The 11915-nt window shown below is 39.0% G+C and overlaps 2 protein-coding genes across 9 annotated transcripts in view; both read left to right on the top strand.

Moving 5' to 3' along the window:
- The first annotated feature begins 1179 nt into the window (after nt 1-1179).
- LOC117431007 (tumor necrosis factor receptor superfamily member 17-like) lies at nt 1180-3063 on the top strand. Of its 2 annotated transcripts, none has more exons than XM_034051574.3 (3): nt 1180-1467; nt 1977-2144; nt 2412-3063. In XM_034051574.3, the coding sequence occupies exons 1-3, from the start codon at nt 1350-1352 to the stop codon at nt 2729-2731; spliced, it is 606 nt and encodes a 201-aa protein (XP_033907465.1). In that variant the 5' UTR covers nt 1180-1349; the 3' UTR covers nt 2732-3063. The 2 variants fall into 2 exon arrangements, with proteins under 2 accessions (XP_033907465.1, XP_033907466.1); XM_034051575.3 differs by having other exon boundaries at nt 1980-2144.
- Nucleotides 3064-3628: 565 nt separating this feature from the next.
- Nucleotides 3629-11915, top strand: part of snx29 (sorting nexin 29) — a 125823-nt gene continuing 117536 nt past the window's right edge. For all 7 annotated transcript variants that reach the window (XR_004548698.3, XM_058995862.1, XM_058995863.1 and 4 more), the window contains exons 1-5: nt 3629-4137; nt 7135-7199; nt 7817-7869; nt 8027-8151; nt 11580-11760. Coding sequence is in view for 6 of the 7 variants with exons in the window: in XM_058995862.1 (XP_058851845.1) it covers nt 4128-4137; nt 7135-7199; nt 7817-7869; nt 8027-8151; nt 11580-11760 (434 nt within the window). In the remaining variant the exon portion in view is untranslated. The remainder of the gene's footprint in view (nt 4138-7134; nt 7200-7816; nt 7870-8026; nt 8152-11579; nt 11761-11915) is intronic.

The following is an 11915-nucleotide window of genomic DNA, read 5'->3' on the forward strand; positions in this document are numbered from 1 at the left end:
GCCTAAGAGGGATCAGCTATGGTTCTGTTATCGTTTCTTTAAGGTAGTACACCAGTTTTAAAGTATCCTAAAAGTTGTAAGGACTTTATAGCAATAGCACCATGCTAACTAGCCAGTGAGTCTAAAGGTGGACTTACACGAAAAGCACATTAATAATAATAATAATAATAATAATAATAATAATAATAATAATAATAATAATAATAATAATAATATATTTTTTAAAAAGTGGCCAGGTCTAACATGGTTTATATCAGGTTACAGAAATAGTCTTAACCTTTGCGAATGTGACCGTTAATACCAAACACAAAAAAATGATCCAAGTTCTGCTTTCCTTAAGTATCATCATAGTCATATAGATACAAATGTGAAACCATTGTTAACTCTTTGTTTGAAAATAAATAAATACATACAACATTGTAGATGCTATTCTCTGTGTGCAAAAAGAAAAACATAATAACAGATATAGAGTAAATATGTGCACATAAAGGGGTAGATGTATGGGGGGGCAGATTCTGTAGCTCATGCATGCATAGAGCTGATTGTATCTGAAATAAGCTGCTAAACATGATTTACGGCCGTATTATGAGGATTTTGCACCCGCTATATATTGTTACGCTATGTCTACATTCTATATTAAAACAAAAGTCAATATACATTCTGTTCTCTCTCCCGTCATGAACATTTATTTCTATTGTAACATGTTTTCAAAATAGCAGTGCAGCATACGGTGTACATTTCATGTACAACTAGCGCCATCTTGTGGTCAACCTATTTTCACCTTTTTTTTAAATAGCGCATACAAATAGGGTGCAGATACTTATTAATATCGCAGTCTTTCTATTATTTTACACTGTAAAACTTAAACATAAATATTTGGCAAACACTGAGATGTGTTTAAAATATGTTTTGTTTTAATTGTTTGACAATACTCACAAAACAGTGTTACCAAAATACACTGTAAAGTATATAAATACTGTCAAGGGTTTAAAATGTGTTGTATACAGTTGATGTTTTAAGATTACCTCATCTCAATATTTCTGGAAGAACATTTTAAAGAAAGAAGGAAGTGGGGTTGCCCTGGTTAATTCCCCCCCTCTGTGGGTAGGTGGTACATTCTGATTCACAGCCTTCATATAAAATGGTAATTCTGTAGGGACTAAGAGGGGGGTTCCCTGATGCGCACAATATTTACATGGCAGGAAGTCTTAGCCACTTCATAAAAAGGGTAACTCTGTCTCCTGCACTACAAAGTCTGCAAGAGGCACACATTGTGGCAGTTGCATTTCAAGTGTTTTCTTAAATAGTTTTTTTTTCTTGGTTTGCTTTTTACATTTGTTTTTTTTTTAATGGCCAACAACTGCTCCCCGAATGAATACTTTGATTTTTTGCTCCAAACCTGCAAACGCTGTTTTCTGCGCTGTTCCAAAGCGCCCCCTCCTGCCTGCCGCGCATACTGCAGCAAACGTGAGTTGAATCTAAAAAACATTTTACATATCCAAAGCAATGTGCTACAATTTCACCAGCACTGTGCAGTGTTTGTTCTTCCTAAAGCATTGTATTGCTGGTAATGCTGTGACAATTTGAAAATGTACTTTAAAAGAAATGTAACAGTAATATATATATATATATATATATATATATATATATATATATATATATATATATATATATATATATATATATATATATATATATATTACTGTTTGGTCTGCTTTTTCTGTAAAATGTCTTTAAAATGTAAAAAAGAAATCTGAAATCTGTAAAAATACGTGAAAAAAGACAGAACCAACATGTGCTTTTGTGGTACAGGTACATGTTTTCCCACATATCAATTTGTTTCCTCTAAATGTAAAAGGAAATACGCGTGAGTATGTGTACGTCTTACTGTGTAAAGATGATTTAGGAAACGGTGGTGTTGAACTGCAGCTGACAGTTGTAATGCATTCCTCCCCACCCCCCCTGTATTTTCACAGCAGATCCAGATAAATCTGAATTGGAGACCGCGGTTAACGAGCTTGGCCAGGGTGTGTGGATCATGATCTGGGTTGCTGTGTTTTTAGTTGCCATGGTTTTCTCCGTCACCCTCCTTCTTCGGGTGTTCCAGAAAAACAAATCCAGGCAAGACTTTTACAAAAACACAGGTAACACAAATCAGTGACTTTAAATGCTGGGAATGCCACTAAATATTTCAGTATGGTAATCAGACTCAGAATATGGATTTTACATGGATTCATTTTGTTGTAATACTAAATGCAGAACTGAACAATCATCATTTATATCCCAGATGGGGTATTGATACCATTTTAACAATTAATCGTATGTGTTGTGGACGTTTGCAGGGTCTCTGATTTGTATCGCGTGAATACCTTCAAATAGATAGTCTACCCATGTTATTGCTCTCATTGCAGAAGCTGACAAGCAAAAGAGGGCTGCTGTCGGAAGTGAGGGGGACAGCCTTTTCAGGGTCACCATGGAGACAGGACCCCCCGCGAGGAAGTTTGGGGCAGTGGAAGCTCCAGCCCTCGGTGAGGTCATTGTAACACGTAATGAAGCAAACCCCCACGATGGTGACATCACTGCCCCGTACCCGTCTTGCTTGCCGGTCCCAGCCACAGAAGAAGGAGCCACTATCCTGGTGACCACGAAAACAGCCCAATTCTGCAGCTGCGCCCTAGACAGCACTGGGGGCACAGTGCTGGGTGTGTGGGGGTCCATCTTTACAGCCTGAGTGGGTAACGTGAAACTATGGACTGTAAGACAATCACGACAAAGGGCTGTTTGCATCAATTTTAGTGAGAGAAAATAAAACTACTAACAATAAACTAAGAATGCGAGGAATGACATGTGGACCACGGTTATGTGTTTAAAATGAACAGTTTTATTTTAATTTCACCTTTGCTTGCTTTTTTATTACCGGAACCTCTATACAATGTATTTCTTATACAGTAATCCAGTCTTTGTGTAAGCATCAGGGGAAAACAACACATTTTGTTACTGTTATTTGTACTTATAAACTCAGAAACTTGTTGTGCTTAAAATAAAATAAAAATTGCCATTGTTGCTACTGTAGTATATTGTTTTACTTTGGAAATAATGGATCCTCTTCACAAAATCGACTGCCTCAAGAAATGTTTTAAGTACTGTTTCATAGGCTGTTTTCTCTTAGGGTTGAACCGTTCTTTGAAAACTCAGAAAATCCGTCTAATTTTCACCGAAACAGTTTTTAAAAAAGTGCATATGAATGAGTTTTTAAAAAGTCCTTAACAAAACAATCCTTAAAACAGTGCTAAAGCTTTGTTAATATGGCCCAGTAGTGCAAAATTTGCACTAGATTAGACTGTTACAGAACACGAAATTGTAAAATTCCTACACCCTGTACTAGGTCACATGGGTCACAATGCTGTCACTGTTGCATTTTGATCTAAAGAAGTCAGAATTGGAAACTACAGTAAGATAGCATGTTTCCTGTTGCAAACAAATAAACAAAGTAATAATTAATCGCTGCTCACGAATTTGTGCTAGAGAAATTATTTTACACTTGCGCTTCGCTTTCCTGACAAGCAACCCATCTCAGTTCTCTCTTCGTCTTATTTCTCCCTCTCCACGTGACAGGGTTCTGTCATGTGAGGGTATTATGTGTCACGTGACCCGCAGCGCCTGTGCTGGTTCCCGAGCAGGAACAGATTGCCGATTTCCTATCCAAAGCGCTGATTCTATCCCTCCCCTTTCATCTCCCTGCACCCCGGCACAGACGACCCCATACCCCCGAGACATTACGACCCTCTGACGCCCACCTAGCTTTTTGAGTACGCTACACTATTTCTGCATCACGGGACAGGCCTGGGAGCCACCAGGGGCCATGTACCCTGCATCCACTGGACAGATACTTTAATCCGAAGGCAGAGTGTCCACTGCAACTATCTACCTAGCTGCTGTATGCGTGAAAGCTGCAGGGCTTGGGATTGGTAACCTTTAAAAAGAGGACACGCTTTGTGTTTAACTTCTCAGTATGCGGAGCTTCATAAAGAACGGAGTGATGTGTTTTGGGATTAACTGAAAGTGTATGCCGTTGTACATGTTTGTTGTTATCGTTTTAGTTAACGCCATTAATAAACTGGACTGGAATGATGAGTGGTAAGTGATACAACAAGATAGCAAAATATGTGTTTGTTTGCATGCCACTGTTAGGTAAATTGATCTATATGTCGGTTATTGCATCTAGTTGTGATGTTATTTATTTATTTTTTTGTTTGTTTTAAGATCGAACATTTCCTTACAAGTAGTTTTGCTTTTCCTTTAATTATTTAAAGCGCTGCTCTGTGTTGATCTCTTGCACGTACACAAACAGTGGGGAAGTGTACTAGGGTAGCCTGGTGTTGCGTTGGAGGTGTACAGGGTCTGCATTGATATTAATAATAATAATAATAATAATAATAATAATAAACACCACTAACGTAAACAACACCCTGAAAAACACAACTAAAATAATGTATGGTACGAGGTACAGAGAAGCAGGTATTTCAGTAAACTAATGATCAGTGTGATTTAAGGACTTGGCAAAATGTCACGTGATATGAAAGTAGACAAAGCCGTTGCGGTTGTCTGTTGAGAAAGCCGTACTATATCGAAAAGCAGAAATGCGAGGGAGATATTATCAGCAAGCGGTTGAACTAAAGCTGTACACTTGAACTTCCACTCCTGAAAGCCCCTTTCCAAAGTGAAAAAGTACCCCCCCCCCCCCCCCCCCCCCATTACTGTCAAGTATAATACCAGCAATCTGTCATCCAGGAATCGCTTAAAGAATTGGATACTCACACTATGTCACCAGCTCTAATTGCTGCCTACCTGAGAATGGAGATGGATTTGATTTATTCGTATTGTAGTTTTTACACTGCCAGCAGGAACCACAGGCCCCTTGTAGCTCATTGAGGATTGTCAATGTTCACTGGCATGTACAGTAATTCTTTTCCTCCTGTACTGGATAGCATCCTGTAAGCAATCAGAAACTTAAGCTTTTAAAGACAGTGTCTACATGAATACAAAAAGAATTGGGCATACATAAATATACTTGGGTATTACAGGATCAATGGGATTATAGTGCATAATTAGGCATGATCGTTGGACACTGCAAGATTTATTTCTTTTACAGGGAAGGCAGATATGCAAACTCTGTTGTACTGATACTGAAACCTAGAGCAAGATGAAGTTTCTAGTTCTGGTACAATGAACAGGGATGGTTTTGGTGATGTACACTCTGCAGAACAGGTTTTGCTCCTTCGATTGTCTAAAACACTGGTTCTAGTTCTGCTGTCACTGTTGCCAACGGAATCAGGTTGGGAGGCATTATTGCATTACCACGACACCAATAACCCACAACTGCTGCAAGTTACAGGAACATCAGACATATTTCAAAGGGAGTGTAAACCAGCTACTCCCTATAGAGTCTACTTAGGAAGAATGTATTAAACAGACACGATTTAAGGCATTATATTTCAGTCTCAATCCGAACAAGTTGCACAGTGCATCTTTTAAATATACTTTCAATTTCTGTATTCTAACTTCTGAATTACTTTCACATGCTCTAGACAAGACTGGACAAGTCATTGGTGCCGTCAACACTGGTATTATTAAACAATCCATTTGCCTCGCTGTGTATGCTTAAGCTTGCAATGGGGCTTACCTGTGTCTGTCAAAATAAACATGTATCTATCTAAATAAAAACAAAACTTGAAATGAACCTCAGGTTTAGGTGTAGGCTATAAACTGGCACTTTTTGAACATAGGTTTTCCTTTGGAAGCTTCAGCAGTTGGAGGGAAAAGCAATTAAATATCATGTGTCCCTCTGTGTATAACTGGAAAACGAGAGTAGAGAGATTTGTAGCAACACAAGCTGTTGCTGACCAGTGTAAGAAAGTTTGCTGCTGTCAGCAGTTCTCTTGAAAGTGTTGGTATACAAGTTAATCTGTCACAAGCATGCAGACACGTGCACTGTCGTCCATAGCCTGGTCATTAGAGATTGAAATGCCCGATTGAGCAAAGAAGAAAAAAACAAAACAAAAAAACAATGCCGGGCCCACTTTATTATATGCTTACTGAGAATGGCCCTGGGATGAGGAAGCAAAGATCCTCATGTCTTTCATCTGAGGTAGGGAAGTGAAACCTGCTGGATTTGTACAGGCTAGTTATAAAGATATTCTGCTTGTTCCCTCTGCTGCCGTGGACAAATCTATTTTTAACCAAAGTACCACTTCTTGTTGTGTGTGGAACCTGTGAGATCGATGCAATGTACAGTTTTAACACTTACTGTTAAGGGGCCTCCCTTTGCCAAATCTCATTGCTCGGCAGAGCCAAGCGACTTTCTAACCACTCATGCACACCACTAAGCATTGTAACAGTTTTGTATTTTACCCACTGAACAGCATGCTTCATATTGGCCTGAAAGTAGCTTAAATCTATGAGTACTGTCTGTAGCAGGTAGTTCAGTCTTCTTTGTCACTTTGCTTTTTAAACCCACGCTACAGGCAGTAGGATGTACTGTCTTAGTACTAATTGCAATGAAAAAACATAGGGAACAAAGTTTGGGATCAGTTAATCCCCAACTTTCGTACAGACCTCAAGGTTAACCGGATTATTCTGCTTTGTGTATGGGGAAATGGCAGTGAGTGCAACATAGTTCAAGCAGAACAATCCTCTGTGTTTCTTGATAGCATCAGATGTCTCTCTAGTTTACAGTGGTGTGCATAGTGTTAACAGAGGATGTCTCGAGACAAGAGGGTCAGTATAAATGGTTTGTGAATCACATTGCAGCCACACCAATACAAACATGTGCATAGCACGCAGGAAAATACATATAGCTTGCTTCTCTGAACATCAGAGCTGGTGGGAGCACAAGACAGTTGTCCAACATAAACTGTCCTGAGCTGTATAAACTTAGTGTTTATTTATTGGATCAATAAATAAGGTAGGTGGTTCCAGGGTTGGGCAGTGAAACAATGGAATTACCTCACCGTCCTGTTTGATTTTGGACAGAAAAGCAGGACCTTTTTCGTAACAGAAGGGCCTGTATTCCTGTGTCCAATCTGCAAAACAACAAGAGTCTGCAGACACTTCAGTGAAATTCTCTTTTTATAGGAACTCAGCAAAATGACGCCAAGAGACAACATCTACTTGAGCGACTACTGGATGCAGTCAAGCAGGTAAAATGTACAAATAAAACATGACATCTTCTGTAATTGTTAAAGACTCCCTAGAAACCATGTAGATGAACACTCCAGCAAAGTATTTCTGCATTCTTAACCTCCAACAACAGAGCTAAGAGTCATTTATAACCCCCCCCATCGCATCCTAATGAGGACTGTTGTTTTCACATTGTGAGAGAACTGCTTTCTAGAGTACCATGTAAGAATGTAGTAAACACTGTCATTGTATCTTAATCTGAAAAAAAACACAGCCATATTTAGAATAGCCTATCTATTCTAAAACCTTGATTAAATCTGTTAAGTCTCATTCTTTTTCCCCTTTAGCACTGGACAGCAACTGTAAAGAGAATTGATTCAATGCCTAGGTCTGCAAAATGCAAACCATCTTAGAATCTGAACAGAACGCTCTGTATTGCTAGATGGTACAAGGCAGTGGAAACAACTAACATGTACTTTCTGTTTCTGAACTTGCTGGGTCAAGTTTGGTAAAATAAAACTGAAAGATGATAGCTGCTTATGTTATGCCAATCTCACTTATGATGTGTAAGCTGAAACATTGCTGGAACAAGTTGCACCACATCTTTACTAATGGAAACGTTTATCTATGTAATCAGTGCCAAATCCGCTTTGGAGGAAAGAAGGAGATTGCTTCTGACTCAGACAGCCGGTAAGAATATAAACTAAACTTAGTCATCTAATAAACTTAATATCTTTAATAAACTTAGTCATCTCTGAGTCTGATTCATTTTGAAGTGACCTGCTGATGTTATAGTCCTCCTGCCTGTAGGGGGCAGTGTAACCCGTTGTTGTGTGTCTGTCCTCAGGGTGATCTGTCTTTGTGCCCAGTTTGAAGCTGTGTTGCTGCACGGGCTGAGAAGGAGTCGAGGGCTGGCACTCACTGCTGCCGCTATCAAGCAAGTAACAGGGTTCTCCAACAAAACAGAAACAGGTACACCAAACCCAGGAAGTTTGTTCCCATAAGATACTGAGGCGCATGAGTAGAAGTGCACTAGTACATGCATGATGTAATGCATCTTCTGCCAATACCCTTTGAATACAGCATTGCACGTCAGTTTAGGTTTTTGTCTCATAAAGTACAAATATATAAAATACAGGTTCTGTGTAATATTTTCATTTCCTTAGCCATTATTTGTTCTTGTCAAACAACAGTGTTAAACGGCTGGTTTCACAGACCTTAATTATCACTTCCGTAGGTAACAATTGGTAGTCCAAGATTACTGCTAACCGGGCTCTGTGAAACCAGCCAAAATGTCCAAAATGTGGAAAGATGATAGTTCACTACAATTGTGTGATGATGTTGTAGTTCAATATATGACTAATGGCTTGTCCATAATCTGAGATGAAAGAGTGCATAAAGCAGACATCGCTCTAAGGCATAGGAAACCAACAAAACAGGAAGGACACAACAAACAGTACCAGGTGTTAATCTTGTCTCGGAAAACCAGTGTTACAGATTTAGTCAAGAAACCTGGTCAAAGGTTGACACCTGTGAGTGTATGCTGGTGCTCAAACGAATCGGTTTCACAGCTTGAAGTGAAGCGAGAGCTGTTTTCATTGCTGTTGGTTAGTACCTCGAAATATCTTATGGGCTATACTAGCATGCCCCTTGTGAAGCCACTGAGACACCCCTGCTTTTCAAAGATTGTTGCTGAATAGTTGCACACAGCTCTCACACAGCTTAAAAAGGGTCAAGTGGATCTCATGTCAAGTGACCACATACATTTATACTTGAGGCATTTTCAAATTTGATATGCATTCTCTAATTCTGTTTTAAAAGTTACATTTTAAAAGTATTTTTAAGCGATGAACATTGAGAGGCTGAGAAGTTAGTTGGGGATTTTATTTAGAGCAAAAGCAGTTAATTTAGTGATGATTAAATCCTATGTTTGGTCAGTCAGTCATCTCCAGAGTTTCGGTGTTTTGAGTTTTAGGTTTGAGAACGAAACCCTGAAAGAGGGAGATTCCCTTGTAATATAGCCGTAAGATGTCTAGATTTTGTTCATTAGCTGTAGCCATTTCTTGCACTGATTTATTTTGATTTCAGTGTCTCTTGTCCTGCTTGATAACCATAGAAAGGATGACATTTTTGCTTTTCAGTTAAGTGGTTTTCACAACTCGCTGTTAACGTTGCCATTTATGGGAATATAGCATTACTCTGTGTGTGTGTGTGTGTGTATATATATGTGTATATATATATATATATATATATATATATATATATATATATATATATATATATATATATTAGTCTTGCTAACAGTCTTATAATCATTCAGTACTGAAGCCAGATTTGGATTTGATGTCAGAATTGTACTTAATAAGACTATAAACATTCTGTTCTATAAAGTTATCTTTAAAACAACAAACACTTTTAGTTCATAAATCCTTACGTTCTAGAAACCGGCTTCTTCATTATTACTCTTCTTTGTAAACACGTATTTCAAATATTTCACTCTGTAAATACACAGATTGTGGCTATTACTTTCTACCAGCATATAGAGGATTCTGATTATGTTTGCATTATATTTAATCAGATTAAAATGTAGTGACAGCTACTAATATATCCCTGTTGCTTTTGAATTGTAATGTTTCCCAGCCAATAATATTGGCCTGATTTTTCATCTTGGAAATTGTTGCTGCAGTTTAACGTAAGTTTAAAATGACACGTCAAGGTCTTATTGAATTATCTTTAGTGAAAATGGTTATTAAAATAGATATACACCAGTTTGTCAATGAATTTGACATCAAGGCAATTGGAAAAATAGCCACAGAGCAGCAAAGGCAATCTATGCAAACTAATAAAATTGAGTATTCCCCCAGTAAGAGGAGTTTGCTATGTATAAATAGCTTACAGTATGCTGCTGCAAAAAAAAGTAAGAATTAGTGATTTGTTAGAATTGGGGCACATAATTAAAATCTTGTGTTTGAATGCCTGCATCTTCCATGCCATCCAGAGGGGGTTAGTATAAGAAACTTGAAGTTTTCCCTACTGTATAAAGTAGCTCACTTATGGATTGAGAGCACTTGCACCCTAAAATGGATCAATTCAAATGTAGATACAAACCCAACATTGGTGGAAGTGTGGGTTCACACATTTACTGCTGTCATTAACGGAGCGCTCAACAGTGCACCAGTGCAATTGCAGGACATGTGGAGTTACTACAGTATCAAAGTCTTGCAAGAACATTGTGTAGAAGGACATTTCATGAAGTTGAATCTTTAACAAGAACTTGTTATCATGATCACAGAAACTTTCTTTCCAAAAAGAGTAGGGCTCGAGTATGGAAATATAATATTCATAAATAATTAGGTTCTGCTGCATTGTCATTCATCTTAATTCCTGATGCCAGGATTAAGCCAGGTTAAATAACCTCTACGGTCGTGATGGATCATCTGTGTCCTGCAGATTTGCCTGCCTGGGAACTGTCCGAGTGAGGCTGCGGACTGATTTACATTGAGAGACGACGGGCTTTAGATTGCGTCTGTCAGCCCTGAAAAAACATTGAACGCCAATTAAGCTGTTAGAGTGATAGGATCTCTCCTGGTGAGTTCAGTACACTTTGGTGAAGACGGAGAGCACACAAGAGCTGTAACGAGAAGAGAGTCGAGACTGTTGTCAGACGTTGTTGAAACTGACGTTCTTTCACAGATACCTCCTCTCGCTCAGGGGCATTCAAGCTGGCATTAACATAGGGGAAAAGTGTCTGACAATCTTTTCCTCTCTCAGATTGAACTATGTAGTAATACCACAAGGTGGCGATGTAGTACTCTTGGGTGCTGAATATAATTGACAAAGTCAGCAGCCCCCTATGTAAAGCAGGCAGGGCAACAGAAATAGGTGTCTCTTGTATGTTACTTAATAACAAGGTATAAGTGTTTTTTTTTCTGATTTGCATGCAGTTGAAACTGAAAATCTCAAAAATAGATAAAAAGGAAGTGGACATTTATTGGTATTAAAAATAAACAGAATTTGTTTGACTTCCTTTCCTTGATGTACTGTACAACGTGCTCGCCAGCAGATTCTGCCTCCTTAGGACAGACAGGCTGTATCATTTTAAAGTAAAAGTGTTTTTAGCCTCAGCACGCTGCTTACGTTTTGTAAGACTGGAATACGTTACCCGCAGTGCCATGCTCAGAGAACACACACAGAGCTATGCTACTTACTCATTGGAAATGGAATTTAAAACTAAATGCAGTTAAAGTAGGTTTGCTGTTCAATTGTCACTGAACGAATGATGTCAGAATTGACTCAAGTGTTAGACCCAGTAAGACCAGTTGTTCTGAATGACTCTGTTTGTGTGTTTCCATTTTGTGTCGCAGTTAAACACGTGCTGCTGTTTTTTCTCTTCTCTCCAGAGCTGTCGTTCTGGTTCTACGTGAAGGAACACCTGAACAGGCATGAGCTGCAGCGCTTCTACTCACTGCACAACATCACCTCCGAGGTGGGGCGTGGCCGGGCGTGGCTGCGCTGTGCACTCAACGAGCATTCGCTGGAGCGCTCCCTGCTCATGCTGCTGTCCGACCGCACACGACTTGGGTAACCCAGTACCTCTGAACCCAGCGCTCTGCAAAACAATGAGCTAGCTTAAGATTATACAGGGATGGAAGTACAGTACGACTCCCATTGCAAAGCAGTTTGATCCATGCCTGGTTTTACGATAAGTTTAATAAGGCACACCTGAGCTTGTTACC

Source organism: Acipenser ruthenus, chromosome 22 (genome assembly GCF_902713425.1).
Source record: "Acipenser ruthenus chromosome 22, fAciRut3.2 maternal haplotype, whole genome shotgun sequence".
NCBI classification, from domain to species: domain Eukaryota; kingdom Metazoa; phylum Chordata; class Actinopteri; order Acipenseriformes; family Acipenseridae; genus Acipenser; species Acipenser ruthenus.